At 44.8% G+C, this 17,074-nt stretch overlaps 1 protein-coding gene across 6 annotated transcripts in view; it reads right to left on the minus strand.

The window, feature by feature from the left end:
• KANK1 (KN motif and ankyrin repeat domains 1) overlaps positions 1–17,074 on the minus strand; it is a 130,219-nt gene that overhangs the window by 21,516 nt on the left and 91,629 nt on the right. For 4 of the 6 annotated variants that reach the window (XM_066180709.1, XM_066180710.1, XM_066180708.1 and 1 more), the window contains one exon: positions 4,194–6,842. In XM_066180709.1, coding sequence (XP_066036806.1) covers positions 4,194–6,842 — 2,649 coding nt within the window. Of the gene's footprint in view, positions 1–4,193; positions 6,843–7,052; positions 7,147–7,799; positions 7,911–17,074 lie in introns of those variants that run through there. The other 2 variants (XM_066180707.1, XM_066180711.1) reach the window with 2 other exon arrangements.

Below are 17,074 nucleotides of genomic sequence, written 5' to 3' on the forward strand. Positions count from 1 at the left end.
AGCAGAAAGCACCTGCCACATGAAACATGCAGAGGAGGCACTGTATCCTCTGAGATACCAGACAGACACATAAACTACTGTTTATTATTTATGCAGCACTTAGGTGGGACCATCTGCATGGCTGCTTTGCATCAGGCACTGCCTTCCAGGGAATGTGGAATAGGCTGCACACATACATCAGTCACCTTCTTCCCAGCAGACTGATGGATGGATCCAGTTTGTTACACAAGCAAGAACATCCGTACAGAAACTTAACCTGGTGATCAAGGCATGCATCTGTGGCAGCTGGAGCTGAGGACTTCCTTCACTTATGATCTGTAGCAACCCACAGCTTTACAGGATCACCACCATGCCTGTACATCAGCACAGGCTTCTTTCTGAGCCTCAAGCAAGCCCTGAGTCTTCAACTAAAATAGCCCATGCTGCCAGGAGAGAAGTTCCTAACCCATCAAACTACACAGTCTTTGAGAGAAAGGTCTGTCAAACGCAAGAGCCGCAAAGAAAAACAGCTTTCTCCAGCTTCCTGCATTATAGCTGAGAACACAGAAGACGACTGTGTTCATACTACCTCATTAGTCCTACACATCAATTTTGGAGAACCAGGGGCTTCTCACATCACCATCATTCTTCTGGTCTTTCCACTGTCTCTCAGACTGCTTCCGCAGCTCTGGTTAAAACTTAGAAGTTGAAAACCTTGCAAGATTCTCCACCAGATGGTACATCAAGATTTCCTTACCCTCTGGACTTTCTGACACCACATGCTTCCCCATTTTCTTTCATTCCCTGAAGTTTTAACTCAAGAAGCTGCCTCCTTCCTCATGATGACTAAGTAGTGTAATGCCTACACCGGGACACTCAATCAGGATTGTTCTAAAATGTGACAATAAAACTGATATCTGAAGATCACTGAGGCAAAACAGCAATGCATTCTCAGGTCAAATATGCTCAGGTAATTTTTCAGGGCAATGGCAGATCTGTTGTTTCTAAATACCATTCTTGAAAACTCCCTGCCAGTGAAAAAAAGCCATGCAGACTTGTGAAAAGATTTGTGAATAGTCCATGTAATTAGAACCCATACAAGTGACATTAGGCTTCTGGCTGTTATGCTGCAAAACACATCATACTAGCATTCAAACATAACATCCTGAAAATCCTTTAAAACTCTACTGCAACAAACAGAGGAGATGAATGGATTCTCCTCCCTTTAGGCTTCCTATATGCTGTCTGGTCTAAGAATATGGATCAGTTAGCATCTAGGTTTGTGACCCATATCCATATGGATAAGCTGGAAACACAGGCTGCCAAGGCCAGCTAACATGACTGGAAATGCGCTCGTCTGAGCAGGGGGTTTGAATTCCCTGAGGTCACTTAGGGCTTCTGAAAGACAGTACATATGTAAATGTTTATAGGACTTGCCAAATTACAGAAGGGAAGGTGATTATTTTGCAACAAGCAAAACACCAATGGACTTGGTTCAGAGATCATCTCAGCCGTCTGAGGTGTCTAGAGATGAAAACTTTCCAGCCTGTGTCCTGCTCAGCAGGCTCCAGCTTTCCTGCCTGTGTCTCCATCACCTGCCACAGCTGTGGCAGGGAAGGTGAGATGGCAGAAGCCACTGCAGCACACCCTGTCTCCCCAGCAAGAGTGGGAGGAAAATCTGTAAAGCTGAGAACTCGACTGATGTGCTGCCTTAGAAGCAGCACAGACCACTGATCCATTAGTATGGCAAACTGGTACCCCAATCATACACCTCAAAGCTAGCTCAGGTGTTTCTGCCCCAAAACAAACTGGCCTCTAAGAGATACTCCTAAGGATGCTCTTTGAATAAGGCATTAAAGATGATGCTCCTGATGCTAATTGGAAACTTCAGCCTGTTTTTCTAAAAAAAATAGGCTTGTGCTGTCACTCTTCTCTCAATAGCTTCAACTTGATTGCTTATTTGAACCGAACTGGGATAGAGAGTCAGAGCTCTGAAGGCTCTTAGTGTTTATACAAGCTTTAGAGAGATCAGTCTGAGATGCCAGGCCTGGAGAAAAGGACACTGGCTGACTTCACACACAGAGCACCTGAAAAGCTACATGAAAGAGACCTAAATATGAGGAAAAAAAATTATTAAGAGGTCACAAGCTATCATAAAATGCTTTTTTCATGCATGGAAAAAGGAAGGCTTTATTAGTTCCAGTGATTACAGAACTATTCAAGTTAGTGCTTCATTCAGCAAAAAATTCTTCTACAGAAATAAGTAACACATGATCTACCCATAGGAAAGGGCAGCAGGACCAGCAGATAAATGTATTAAAGGCAACATTATCAAAATTAACAGAAAGAGATGGGGTAAGATTTCAGGCTTAAGATCTCTTTTTCACTCCAATTCTTCATGGGTCTAAACTGTTATAGACCATAGTTTGATTTATGTATGCAGTCCAAGCATCCCTCACCAGGGACTAAAAATAAAGAAATTTTACACTCATCATCCACAGCTAAAGATAATAACATTACAAGTTAAAATAAAATTATTCCAGAATAATTTTATCAGGAATGTGAAATCTGAATCCAAGTATGAGCATTTTTAGCAAATATGATCTGTTGCTCCACCTGTGTCTAAATGCTTTCAAGCCTCTTGGCTACACATTTGATACTGGGCAGTAAAAGCTGGAAAAGGAATTTAGGATTTACAGCTAGTGATAACTCTGGTTCACTGTTTTTACAGACACTTTTGATGTCTGCTAGATACTGTTACTATTATTATTCTATCACTACTTGTAAGAAGACTGGAATATTAAGTGCATACCAGAAAGATAAATATGTTGCTTATATAGTATCATATTGCATGTATGTAGACAGAATAGCTTATATTTTCCTTACTACTACATAAATGTTGCTTATTCCTTGCCTATAGGAACTTAAACCTTTTACCTCAGCTCATTAAATGGATGGTTCTATTTAGCACATCAACACTGAAAAAAAAATCATATTTACCAAGCTGCATTTTAACAAAAATAGGTAAATTTTAAGACAGTAAGCAAGCTGCAAGAGCTTTATGTAGCTATTTGGATTAGCCAATAACATTATGCTGGCATTTAATAATACATACTCAGGGTTTTTTTCCTGATTCAGCATCTACAAGACAGATACACTTGCACCAGTTTTTCCCACCTCCTTAACCTCTTGTTTCAGCCACTGTAAGGCACGAGCAAGAAGAAAGTATCTTACAGCCACCACCAGGCATTACATATTGGTTTCTAGGAAGCCACCATTCATAAACTTAATAGTAATGAGGCTGCATTCAAAATAAGATACTAGAAAAAAATGGCCGAATTTTAAACTAGACTATCAGACATATGAAAAAAATAATTTTAAAAGGAATCAAGTCCACCCCAGAGAATAAAGAAATCCTTCAAACTGATTTTTTTCTATATTTTCTAATTAATAAATGAAAGTCGAGGAGTGTTTAAATCACAATTCTTGCCTTTGCTGAGAGTCACTAAAACATCCAGCAGTAATTATGCCTTTTAAACACAAGGTTGTAACTAGGGATTACGACAGTTACTGGAACAGAGAAAGCCCAAGATGTGGTTTCTGTGAAGTGCTCTGGAGTTGCCTTTTATCAAGCAATCAGCCCTGCTGGAATGGGGAAAGCACCCCACAGCTCTCTGTCTGAGCAGCACAAGGGACAAAGGCAATGTGCCTTTGGAAGAAACACTACAAAATCCAGGCAAATGTCTGTGGTAACAAGTCAGTTTGATACCAACACTGTATGTGACGTTTGGCTCTGTCAAATCTGACTATTGTTTTTAAAAACATGGATGTTGAGTTCAAAATTCCAAATCCGTGGGCATTAACCACAAATACTCCTGAAGTTATAACATTAAGTCCATACATTGCACAGTGGTTATAAACCTTTCAAAATTTTAGACGTTTCTCTTGCATGGCCAGAGCCATGGCACTGTCATCACCAGGACCTTCAGAGCTGCTGTACTGGGAGAGATAAAACCACCTCTGCTTTTTCAGCTGCCAGTGATGGGTTGGATGGAATACCCAATGGGCACATTCAACAACAGTGCTAAGCTCTGTGCTTCCTTGGGGAGGGCTACACAGTGGCTTCCAAACTAACAGAGAGCCTAGCAGGCAACTGATCTGCAGCTGGAAGAGCTGAACAGTGCACCAGATGTGTGGTCTGATGCTGGGCTTACCTGATGGGGTGCTTCTCTCCATGCACTGCTTCTGAAGGTCCAGGCTCCGCAGCTCCTCTGTACTGGCATATTTCATGACGGAGTTGATGGAGGTGAGGGTGCTGAGGAGCTGTGAGTTGAGAGATCCAATCTGGGAGTGGGGCTCCCCAAAGGCTTCTGCCAATTCACTGTAGTTTTCAGCAAGCAGCATCTGCTGTTCCTGTAGCAGCTTCTGCACACGTTCAATGTAGTGATCCAAGCCTGTCCTCAGCTCAGATGGAGGCAGAGGGCTCTCCAGCTGACCACTGACAGGGTCACACACAGACTCTCCCCCAACACCTATGCTCCTGGTGCCAGTTGGGACAACTGGCAACGGAGGGGGTCCACAGGCAATGCTCCTCATTTTCAGACCAACCAGGTAGTTCTCATAAACACTTATCTGCCCAATGCCACAGTCTTTGGTTTTTATTGCAGAAGGCTTCTCAAAGCCAGGGTGGCTGGAGAGCACGGTGCCCACTCCGACTGAGCGCACCTTGGCAGATGCGTGCACGTCCTTCACCCGCCCGTCCCCAACTGCCACACTCCTCAACTCCACACCCTCCGTGCTGGTCTGCTTGTCACAGTTGCTCAGGGTGGTGTTAGTCCCACACTCTGCCAGGCAGGCCACCTCCGTGCTGGTGCACTGGTTCACCATCTCCAAGGCAGTGCTAGTTTGCTGGCTGGCAGTGGAAGGCACGGCCATCACCGTTGCCTCTGCCCTGGGCACAGCCTCGGTGGCTGTTTCACGGGACACGTGTTCCTTGGGGACACAGACCACCACGTTCACCGAGCAGTCCCCACAGCCCACAGACCTCACTGCTCTAACCTGTGCCACCTGGCAAGGGCTTGGCACCTCTGGCAGCTCGTCTGTGTTGACACCTGTCTCACAGATGTTCGTCTCTGTGCCCACTGATTTATCATGCAGCTCCATGGATCTCCCTGTGCCCTGATCCTGCATCTCTGCCCTCTCCCTCACCAGCCATTGGCTCATCAGGAGCTCAGGGCCCACAGCCGTGCTCCGCATGGCAGGTCTGCAGGAGGTGCCAACGCTGCTTGTCTGCAGATGGCTCCCCACTGACGAATCAGCAACGTCCACGTGGTCTCCCACCATTTGGTCTCTCATTTGTACAACAGCTTCCACCATCCTACTGACAACATGGGGCTGAGCCATCGTGGCTTTATCCACCTTTTTTCTAGACCCAGCTGCCTGCAACTCCTGTTTTAATTTGGTCATTTCCCTGTCATGGGTGGTTTCCTTTAACTGAACCTCTAGTCTGTAAATCTTCTCCTTAAGGGCTTCAATGGTCTGCTGCTGAAGCTCTATCTCTTTCTCAACTTCTGTAGACAATCCAAGCATGGCCTCTGTCACCCCAACTCCACACTCCCTTATTTCTTTCTCTGTTCCCACAGCTACTTCTTTGTGTTGCCTTGCAGATCTGCTGTATATAACAAAGTCGTTCATGTTCTCATCAGCACCCACAGCAACAGATCGGACTTCTTTTGTCGGGCTTTCTCTGCTCACCTGAAGGTTTGCCGGACTTTCGTAGTTGCTATCCTGGATTTTTTTCTCCAGGGCTTGCATCTCAGCAGTCAGCTGCCTGAACTCCTCTATTCTCTGAGAGCTCTGCTCCACGCTCTCCATCTCTTCCTCACAATCTATATACAGTTCTCCACCTCTTCTCACCTGAGACATGTGTTCCCACTGCTCAGCATTTCCCGCACTATAGGATCGTTTTCTGAAACCGTACGTGTCGTTTTGAGTGGCTTTCCTGTGGTTTTTGAGTTCGGCCATCATGTGCCTCTTCTCCTCCTGCAACACTGAAATTTTGACCTGCAACACAGGAATGGTCTTGACTTGCTCCTCAAGCTCCTTGAGACGCTTGAGGGCAATTGCCATTTGCTCCCTGATGTGCTGCAGATGCAGCGGGCTCACGTTTGTGACCGGTGTGGATATTCCTGAGCTCATGGGGCTGTGACGGATGGAACTGCCCAGTGAGGAGCTGAAACAGGCACCATAGTCCCCGTTCCCCTGATACCCATTCTGCAGGTGCTGAGACGCATGGCTGTACCCACTGGATCCCACAAAAGAGGGGAGGGAGCTTGTGGAGCCCATGCCTCCAAAGCTGGAAAGTCGAGGCCGGCGGACATCACCAGGTGTGACCTGCATCATCCTCTCCTGCTCCAATCGCCTCCGTGTTTCCATGAGAGTTTTTGTTACAAGGAGGTTGTGCCGAGGAGGCTGGGGGGAGGGAGGAGGAAGCTGTTTATTCTCTGGGACAGTTAAGTAGGTAGGAGACACTTCAAAGGAAACTGAGGGTTTTGCAGGGACGGACAAGGTTACTTGACTCCTCGTTGCCAAGGACTGCTTGTTCTCATCACTGTTTGATGAAGACAGGGATTCTGTGGAGGTCCAGCCACTGCACTGGCCACCAGGCTTCTTGGTACCCACCGAGGCCGGCACAGCTTTCCTCCTCTTTCGTATATTTAGTTTCTTAATGGTATTCCCCTTTTGTATATCATCCACATACTTCAGAAAATCCAAGTCTAGCTGGTAGCCATAAGGTGTTTCCACAAAATAGGGGTCTTTCCGTTCTTTTTCATCTTCTCCATTTATAGCGACTTCCTCTTTTTCTGGAAAAGAAGAAACAGGATCAGCATTCAGTAAGCCACATACTCAGACACAAGCGCGGAAAGACGGGTGCTCACTGCACGCCGGAGGCAGAAACTGCTGCTGCAGCTCAGTGAACAGACCAACTTTCCGCTGACTGACCCTCAACACTAAATCCCGATTAACTTTTTAAAAGTTAATCAGTGGGTTTTCAAACGCTGCGAAGTGCATACCCACGTAAATGCGAGCACATGCGTACACAGAGATAACGTCTGTTAAGGCAAGGGACACGGCCAGCAGCTCAAAGCTGTCCTTGCTCAAATCCTTCCAGTCTTCCCGTGCTCCACCAAGCTTTCACACAGGCAATATTATCATGTGAAGACCACAGGATTACAACATGCCACGAGAATCATCTGGATTCCAACTTCTCTAGAGGGTGCATTCAAGCAGGCAATGGGAACTCTGACCCTGCTCCTTATGCAACTGATGCCATTAGACTTTGCACAGCTCTGCAGCGCTGTCTCATGGCTCTGGGAAGTGAGAGCACCAATTTGCTCTCACCTCAGTTCACATTACTTCCACCAGCACCTCTGCCTCTTTCCTTTTAAATTCCGTGAAGTTCCCACCACCACGAGGGGCAGCAAGACCCTCTTCCAGCAGGGTCTCAAACCCCACTGCTCAGGGACAAGGGGTGCACCCACCTTGCCCTCCAGATGCAGGACTCACCTGTTCCCGAAACAATCTAAACAAAAAGTTCAATGCGTCTGCTGGGTTTTCTCAGGCTGTGTATTTACATGCAGCGCTGCCATACAACCTGCTCCTCCTGGTCTCATACTCGGCAGGAGGAAAAAATACAAATAAAGGAAAAGAAAAAAAAAAAAAAGAAAAGCCACACACAAAAAATACCAAACGAAAAAACGGAAAAACAACTAATCCAAGTTATGCGCTGGAGGAATAATAAAAGCCGGCTTTCCGGTTACCTGCCTTAGCCACATGTCTCTGCCCCCACACTGCAAATTTTCCAGCCACGTATGGCTGTCCTAGCTTCATGTGTCACACGGCGGAGCCCTGCCTCCCTCGGGCTTTGCTCCTGCTTCACCCCATAAGGAAGAGCCGCCCTCCCTCCCCCGCGCTCCGCCCGCCGCCCGCTACCGTGCCTGGGAGCGGAGCCTGCGCTCCCTTTCGCTTCCAAAAGGAGAGCTTTGGAAGCCGCGTCTTCTTAAGGGAATATAAGCCTCAGGGAAGCAGGAGGCAGGAGGGCAGAGAAGAGGGAGGGGGAGAAAAAAAAAAAATAATAAAGAAGCTCTCGACTCGCTGCAACTACAGGAAGTGACTTAATGTTGTACCGAAAAGGTTTTGCGGCGGGGGGGAAGCTCCTGTTTTTCCAGTCTCCTTGGCGTACTTAAGAAAAGCTTCGCCTGCAAAGCAGTGTGGCTGCTTTCACGGCGATCCGTCGTGGTTTTGGCTACCGCGGGATATCCCGAGCTGTAGCTGGGAGGAAGGACGCTGCTCAGAAGAAGCTACCGTCCCCGCTTCGGGAAAAGAACAGGATGGAGGCACAGACTCAGGCATGCACATGTCAGTGGGGCCGACCGGGTCACCTCAGTACCTCTGCTCTGCACTGCAGACAGACAGACACAAACAACCCCCCAGACGACGTTTCTGCTGAAAGACCAGAGTGTCGCTATGGTGTGGTATTTACTTACAGATACACCCAAAATAGCCATCTAAATACCACTGGAAGCAAAAATACATGCATACAGAAACACTTCAGACACACGAGGACACGCAGCTCAGTTCTGCCCAGTAGGGCTGCGTCAGTGTCAGGCATGGGGAAAAAAAATCTCAGGGTTCCCACTGCCATGGAGAGAATGAGAGCATATTCTCTAAATTACTCCTCTTCCTCCCTGAAGTCAGTACTCTGTGCCCAGATTCTCAGGCTGGCTTCATTCCCCGCAGACAAACAACTCTCCACACCCCACAGCTCCACAACCTATGTTGGTCCCACCTGCACCCTAGGTTTGTGCCCACTCTCTCCTTCTCCCTCATTCCCTGTATCCTCCTGGATTCTTTTTGCCTTCTTGTCGTACTTTGGATTTCTCAACCATTTCCTCTACTTACATCCATTTGCTTGCACCACCAATTATAGACCAAAATCTGGTTATACTCTCATCCCTCATCTCAGGTTTGGTTCTAGTCACTTTACCCAGCCCAGATAAATTCAAGCTCCATCAGTTTTGCCTGTTGTCCCATTTTCCCCAGTTCTTTATCCTTTGCTTGTCATAGTCCTTGTCTTCCTACCCAACATCTCTAATTTTCCCATCACTACACCAGTGTATTCAAACAGTTTCCCTAAACTGTCTTTGGGAACAATGCATAAGTGTTGGATGGGGGAGGGAGGAACAGACTCTTCTTCTGTGGAGGGCCTAGGACTTAAGAATTAATGCATCTTTGGAAAAATATTCATAAAAACTCTAAAAGGACATGCAAATCCCATCTTCAGTCATGGGAGTCAAACTGGGATCCTCTTATGTATTTTGTTCTTCGTGGAATTAAGACTGCTCAACAGGAACCTGTAAAAAATAAATAGTAATAAAGATACAAGCACACTGATACTGAATCCGTCACAAAACTTCTCCACAACACATGCAGAGAGGTCAGTGACTTCACAGTGGAATCTCTCTGGTCCTCAGCTTAAGCTGGCAGCACTGCCAGGACACAGTTTGTGTGTGGCACAAGCACAAGACGGAGCGTGGAGCTGAGGGCCTGCTTCTTCTCCTTAAAACAACACTCTGAGCATTCCACAAATGCAATCCCAGTATTGTCAGTTGATCCCTGGAGACACTTCTTGATAGTGTCAGGACAAAAGAGGACCAGGCATGCAATCCACTGCCACCAACACAACACTGGTGCAGCATGCAGGAGCTGTGCCAAGCCTTTGTGCATTTTGTTGTCTCAGAGAAAGGGCCAAAATGGTCATACTACCTGTTAAACGTGAAACAAAACAAAATGGATGGCTGTTTTGAAGCAATAAAAGCAGCTTTGTTGGTTCCGAAAGGGGAGAAAAAAATCTAGTAAAAATGATTTTATGCACCTGGTAAAGGTGCAGCCATTTTCAGCCATTAGGTCATGGATGAACCATGGATATACTGACTTCCTAGCTGTGGTGGGTGTGTACCAGATGCTACAACAGCAGGTACCTCAGATTAACCTCAGAGGAAGCAGTATCGCTTCAAGACCTAAAGTCAGCCAAAGATTCCTATGCCCACACACACACAGAAGTATTGCAGCAAATACCACACAGTACAAACACTCTTGTTAGGCTCCCTGTCATCCTTGGCCAGTCAATCACGGACACTGCTAAAGTTAGAACTATTCCCTAGCCTCTGTAGTGTATCAGGCAAATATTAATCATATGTGCAGATGCACAAACACGTACACTTTTGTCTGTACAAATGCTGCAGACACTCTTCATAGAAAAGGAAGGTTGGAAAAGACCTTTAAGATCATCAAGTCCAAATGCAACGAGACACAAACACATCATTTTTTAATGCCAGTACTAATGAAGCAGAGCACTCTGTGAAGCATAGAGACCTCGTTGTGGTACTGTCATTATTAATGCATTTCTCCAGAAGTACACAAAGACTTCATTTCCCTCTCCCTGCTACAGGATAACCATGGGCAGGACACAAGTAGCATTTAAAAAATGTACTCCTCAATTCTCACTTTCTGTACTGCTGGGACTGGCTCTGTCCAAACATTCCAGTCTTGCCAACTTCTATTAAATTATATTCTACCCAATGCACAACACAAGAACATCAGTATATTAAAATATTGAGTCAGCTCTAGCTGAGTCCGCACTAATCATGGCAGCTTTCAGACCAGGAGAACTGGAAAAAGAATAGAATATTTAATTTCTGTGCTACAAGACTTCTCAGGAAGACAAAAGCAAAGGAAATGTGGGCAGACATTGAGTTCTGGTTCTGCAAGCTAGAAAACCTTTATTATAGAGCTGCCTTGGAGGGTCCAAGAAGAGCAGAAGAGAAGCAACTGAAGACTTGTTTCCAACAGTGAAAGTCTGAGGTACCTTGAAAAATACAGATATCACATATTAAGCCTTCTCTCCCCATCTGGTTATGATATCTGCTCTAACACATTTTTGTCATGGATTTGACTGCTACTAAAGTTGCATTTTTCATTTGAAATATTGTTATGAATTACAGTCTCCTTCCAGAGTTATGGCATAAGACAATTCATAAAGAATGTTGCAAAGGAAAAAATACAGAGGCGATAGCTGGCATAAATGCAGTCCAATCAGTATTTTTATATGGTCAACTTCAATTTGAAAGCTTATCTGGGGCAGGGAAACAAATTAGTAAAAAACTTTCTGATTTTTTGAGTCCTTACTACAACAGAGAATAAATTGGTGAGTTTTCCCCTTCTCCTCCCACCTCCAAAGTACTACTTTTGTTCTTTTTCTTCACTTTACCATATATAAATAGCAACCTCAGCTTCTGAAAATATCCAAAACTCATGAGGCCAAGCACTTTTTTTTTTCTTTAAAAAAGCAAAACTGAATATTCGACCATTTTTCTTTCATTTCCTTTTCAACTATTGGGATTTGAATACAAGTTAAACAAAACAACCAGCATAAAACCTCTTGGAAAATAGACCTTAACCTTCCACACTCATTTTATCAGTATCAGTTTTCTCTTGGCTAGCAACATACAGAAGATGCCATGAAACTACTTGTTTCCAAGCAGTTCAATCTAGGTCTCTATTGTTTTCAAAAGTGCTGGTGGGGATAAGTCCAAAAACAAAACAGTTGACCTAAAAGACTATTTTTTAGAGAAAAACTCAGAGAAACAGCAAGTAATTTCTGTCCTTTTCCAGACGCAGCAGGATCATCAAGTGTTTTATTCTTCTCTTTGCAGGTAAAGCACAGAGTGGCAGTGTGAAGCACACCACAGGTGTGGAGCACACAATGCCCCAGCTGGCTGCTCATCTTCTGCAAGGAGGAAAGGCACCACAGCACAGGATTCAAGCCACCAAGCTGCTCATGATCAGGCTGTGGAGCTGGGCTGGCCCAGCTCTGCTTGTAAAAGAGCACTGCACAACTCCCCAGAACACTACCCTGCACTATGGCTGTGGCTGTTAACACCCTCATCTCTTTTTCTGCCATGCAAAACCAAATACTGCCTTGTAAGGAAGGCAATCTGTTTAGCTCACACTCAGCTACAGTTATGCTCCAAGCAAATGTGATTTAACACCTGATGCACCTGATACTGTTGGGTATGGGGGTACTACAGTGCAAACCAGAACTCCCGAGCCAGAGAGGAGTAACAGACCTTGCTACTAAACCCACACTTACAGGGATGGAGGATTCTCCTGTTACAGAGGAGCATTTACTGCACATTTTACCAAACAAATAAATCTCCAGTGTAAAATGTTTGATGCAAATTTAATCTGAACGAAAAAATGAGGGGTAGAAAACTGGGAAAACATTTATATATGGTTTTTAGATTACTTCTCAAAATTTATGTGTCAATACCCCAGCTGGAAAGCTGACTTTTGAATCTGACATCTAAATATTTAATGCTTCAGGTGGGGGTTGTAATCAGAAAATGGGGGATAGCAACTTCCCTGATAAAAACAGAGAAGGGATGAAGCTACACCACTGTATAGTAAACAGGGTTTTATTTCCCGATGTAGATGCTCCAGCTCAGATATTTGCAGTGGTTAAACCACAGAGATCTGAATTAAGGACAGTACCTTAAGTCAATGAACATAAGCAGCATCAGCTGAAGAGAGATGGTTCAGGTGGCTGCTGTGTTTTGCTTGTGCTAGGAGCACAAACACCAGGGCACTGGGCTAAGGTGGCCCATTTACTGTGCAATATCGGTGAAAGAAGGAATTTGAAGAATTGATCTGCTCTTTCAGTACGATGCTGTTTCTAGGATGATTACAGCAAAAGGAGGAAAAACAATCACAGCCACAATGCAAATAACATTAAAAGCATCACTACACGCCCTCATAAGAAGTGCCTCTCCAGCTTTCTTGCAGGCACCCCCCTACAGGTGCTAGGGATGTTGCTGGAAGGTCTCCCTGGAGGCTTCACTTCTCCAGGCTGAACAACTCACACTCCCTCAGCCTGTCTTCATGGGAGAGATGCTCCAGCCCTCTGATCATCTTAATGATCCTCCTCTGAACTCACTCCAGCAGCCCACATCCCTCTTATTACTGGGGGATCCAGACTTGCACACAGTATTCCAGGTGGGGTCTCAAAAGAGTGGAGAAAAGGTGGAGAATCACCTCCCTTGACCTGTTGGTCACACTCCTATGGATGCAGCCCAAGATGCAGTTGGCTTTCTGGGCTGCAAATACACATGGCTGGGTTATTTAGACCTTCTTGCCTAACAACATCCCCGAGTCCTTCTCCCCCAGGCTGCTCTCAGTCCATTCTCTGCTCAGCCTCTATTTGTCCTCAGGATTGCCCCAGCTCAGAGCCTTACACATGGCCTTGCTGTACTTGAGGACACAGGCCCACCTCCCATGCCTGTCAGTGCTTTTGGATGGCATCCCTGCCCTCTGGAGTGTTGACCACACCATGGACATGGCTTGGTATCACTGGCAGCTGTGCTGAGGGTGCTACCACTGATCACATCACCAATAAAGACATTAAACAGCACCAGTCCCAACACTGACCTCTGTGGGGGGGGGGTCACTGATCTTCATTTGGACATTGAGCTGTTGAGCCCAACTCTTCTGAGTGCAAACATCCAGCCTGTTCTTTCTACATCCATCAAATCCATGTCTCTCTGGTTTGGAGACCAGGCTGTCGTGCAAGACAGTGTCAAATGCTTTGCACAAGTCCAGGTAGATGATATTGGTCAGTCTTCCCTCATCCCACCATCCACTGTAACCCCACCATGGAAGGCCCCCGTATTTGTTGGGCATGGTGTGCTCTCAGTGACCTGTCAGCAACCACCTCCTTGTTTTTCATGTACATAATTTTCAGGAGGATCTCCTCCATGATCTTACCTTGCCCTGAAGGGAGACTGACTGGCCAGCTCTTGGCTTGGGTACTGGTGATCAGATGGATGCATAATCTGGACATCCCACTGTCACCTCCTCCTCAGGGGTCAATTCCTCAACCACAGAACTATTTCTTAACCTTGTAGAGGTTAAGAAGAGACTCTTGCTTTTATTCTTCTCTTTGGTACATGTTTGCCAGCTATGACAGAGCATTTTGGTATCACACAGAAAATGCTCAGAATGCTTACCAGCCAGCTAATCAAAGGAGCATATAGGTAGTGAATAGCCCTTTTGGTGTCAGAACAGGGTCTTTCAAGGTCACCTTACCCATTTTTACACCATTAAATGTTTTCTTTCACATGGTACAAAAAGACTTACCTACAGAATTTATTTCTGAACATCATAAACCTACAGCTAAAAGTAATTTCTGTGAGCTGAAAGCAAAAACCACCTTCTGAAAACACACCTTTTGAACCCTCTCTGGACCTTTTAATGTCTAAAACTTTGACTTCTAGAATCTGTGAACTGAAAACTTGCTGCTTGAACAGAAGTTCATTTAAACTAGAAAATACATACTATACTAAGAAAGTTGTGCGAATTAATTAACCCAGAATAAAGAGATAATCTTTTCATGAGAAATTTGCTCTTGGGAAAGTAAAAAGCCCAAGCATCTTGAGAGTGACTGAAAAATGCCCCCCTATCAAAATTCACAAAATCTGTTTTATATTATTGACAGCTCCCTTATTTGAGGCTGAAAATAAATCTCCTTTTCAAAATACTTGAAATTGCTCAATATCTGGCAGTTTTGTGCTGGGACATCTTGTGTATGCACCATCTCAAGGCCATTCAGCACAAAAACTAAGAGGGCTAGGCTGTCTTGCCTCCACACCAGTTTCTGACTCAGAGGTCCCAAGGGCAGTGAAAGTACGAGTGGCAGGAAGCAGGGCATGGGTGGGAAGGGATACAGTCATTACCTTAGTCTGCTGAGTGCCCCACTAGCAGCAAGGAAGAGCAGAGGAGAAACCATGGTGGTGCCTGCTCCTGTTACCAGCAGCACTGTCACCTCTGGACAGAAAGAACTGGAACAGTGGCTGCTTTGGCAAATTGCTATCACAGTTCCACCTGTGGGATGTCCTGGGCTTTGAGCATGACCAGCAGGTCCACTGTCAGGCAAGTCAGAACAGCCTTAGTTGTATTTCAGTGATGTGCTTCCCAAATCATCCTCCACCAATGCCCCATTAATGCCCACGTCAAGCAATGTAACTGAGAAAGAAACAGCTTGTCTTACACTGAAAGCAAGTGATGAACACGAGGTTCACTCCCAGTGTCGGTGAAGCACCTTGCTGACCCCACAGCACCCCTACCAGCCCTTGAAAACGTGGCACAGCTGCCCCACTCTTACAACAGTACATCATCCCCTGTTGCTTTACACTAATTCATTATCACAGTAAAAGTGATAAAGGAAAAAATAGTTACAAAGTCCAGGGCTTGAATCCACATAGTAAGATGGGCTTCACAAAACTCAGGTAAAAGGCTGGTAAAGCAAAAGAGGAGAAAACCCCCAAATTATTCTCTTCCTTTCTTACTTATCCAAATCCTCTCCCTGAGGAAGTCATGGATGCAAGCTGGGTGTTTGCCTGAAAATGTCTTTTAACACAAAGGTGCATCAGTGTTACCTGCTGAAGCACAAGCAAAGAAGGCTGTATTCGCTTTCTAATCAAGAACAACTGAATCACAAACCCAAAATATTTAGATTTATAATGTCATTACCTTTCTGTGCTTATAAATCTCTGAAGAGGTGAGAAGTGGAGAATAGATACATAGGGCTATTGTAACAGGAATAACCATCAGGAGGGAACCTGGACTCCTGGGATATAAACCTGCTGTGGAGTACTAAAGCTGATTTACAGTTTTAGTTTTGTCTTACAGCTGTGCACAGAGTGGAAAAAATGGAAGAATTGTCTTCTGTAAGAATGGTTCAACAAATATTTGTTTTTATGAGTCCTGGAAGGACATTATTTTGTCACAAGCTTGCCTCCATAAGAAATATGGTTTATGCTGCATAATCAGTTTGATATTTCAAATACTGGGAATTATTCCCTCCTCCCCTTCTTTATATTAATTTAATATTGATTCCTTCTACGAGATGTGTATTGCTTTCCAAACTTCAAGAGTCTAAGTGATTTGCATTTGCCAAAAAAAAATTGAAAGCTTTTCCTCTGCATTCAAAATAGTTTAAAACAACAAACTGATTTTCTCAAAAAAGTTTAAAAAGCAGTCACCATATTAAATACGGAAAAGGTCATTATTAGTATTGCTTCTCTCTGTTCATTCTAAATAACTGAAACCAGTGGTTTGTAGTTGAAAGTCTATGAAAAATATTCAAAATTAGCAACTTTGAGGGCAACAGCTACCTTTCTGCTTTTGAGGTGATGTTTTGCAGCAATTAGGTGTGCACAGCTCCCTTCACTAGAGTTTTCGCAACACTGATCTTCCACGAGAAAACCTGGGCTTGTTGAAGGAAACAAACTAAGAGTGGTTTGAGTATATAAGAGTAGAAAGAGTATATAAGGACAAAAACAAAGAGGCTGCCAGAGGTGCCTGAAAACCCAAGGACAAACTCCCTTCAGCTGGCAGCACTTGAGAGACAACCCGTCTATAACCCAGCACCATTAAAAACATGAAGAAACTCCTCTACCCATCTCAACTTAATATCCTGTCAGACCATCAAGGGCTAGTTTTAGCAGAGCCAGCCCCTCACCCAAGCACATTTGAGGGTCTCACTCACCGATCCATGAGAAGCAAACCCCTGGATGTTACTGTGTTCAGTTTTTCAGCAAATTAAATCTGAAGCACACTTTCCTTTGCCTTAAAGGGACTGCACAGTTCTGACACATCAGCAGGCAGGGAGCCCAGTGGTTGCTACAGAGCATTTATTTATACTCATTTGGAATTTCCTGAGACAGTCCCAGACCGGCAGCCAGCCCAGCCCAGCGCCAGCGGTTTCCTTCACAGCACTTCACATGCTGTGCAATGCCTCTGGTTCCCCAAGGGTTAAAATACATGAAGTGGGCAGCAGGACAAAAGGAACTGTACGCACTAAAATGATGTTTGGTTTCTGGTTGTTTGTTTTGTGGGGTTTTTTTTGGTTTTGTTTTTTGTTGTTTTTGTTTGTTTGGTTGGTTTTGTTTGTTTTTTTTTTTTTTTCTGAAGAAGACAG

The sequence above is a fragment of the Chamaea fasciata genome, unplaced genomic scaffold, assembly GCF_029207755.1.
Source record: "Chamaea fasciata isolate MVZ Bird 193981 ecotype frontalis unplaced genomic scaffold, bChaFas1.0.hap1 SCAF_4, whole genome shotgun sequence".
Classification (NCBI taxonomy): Eukaryota; Metazoa; Chordata; class Aves; order Passeriformes; family Sylviidae; genus Chamaea; species Chamaea fasciata.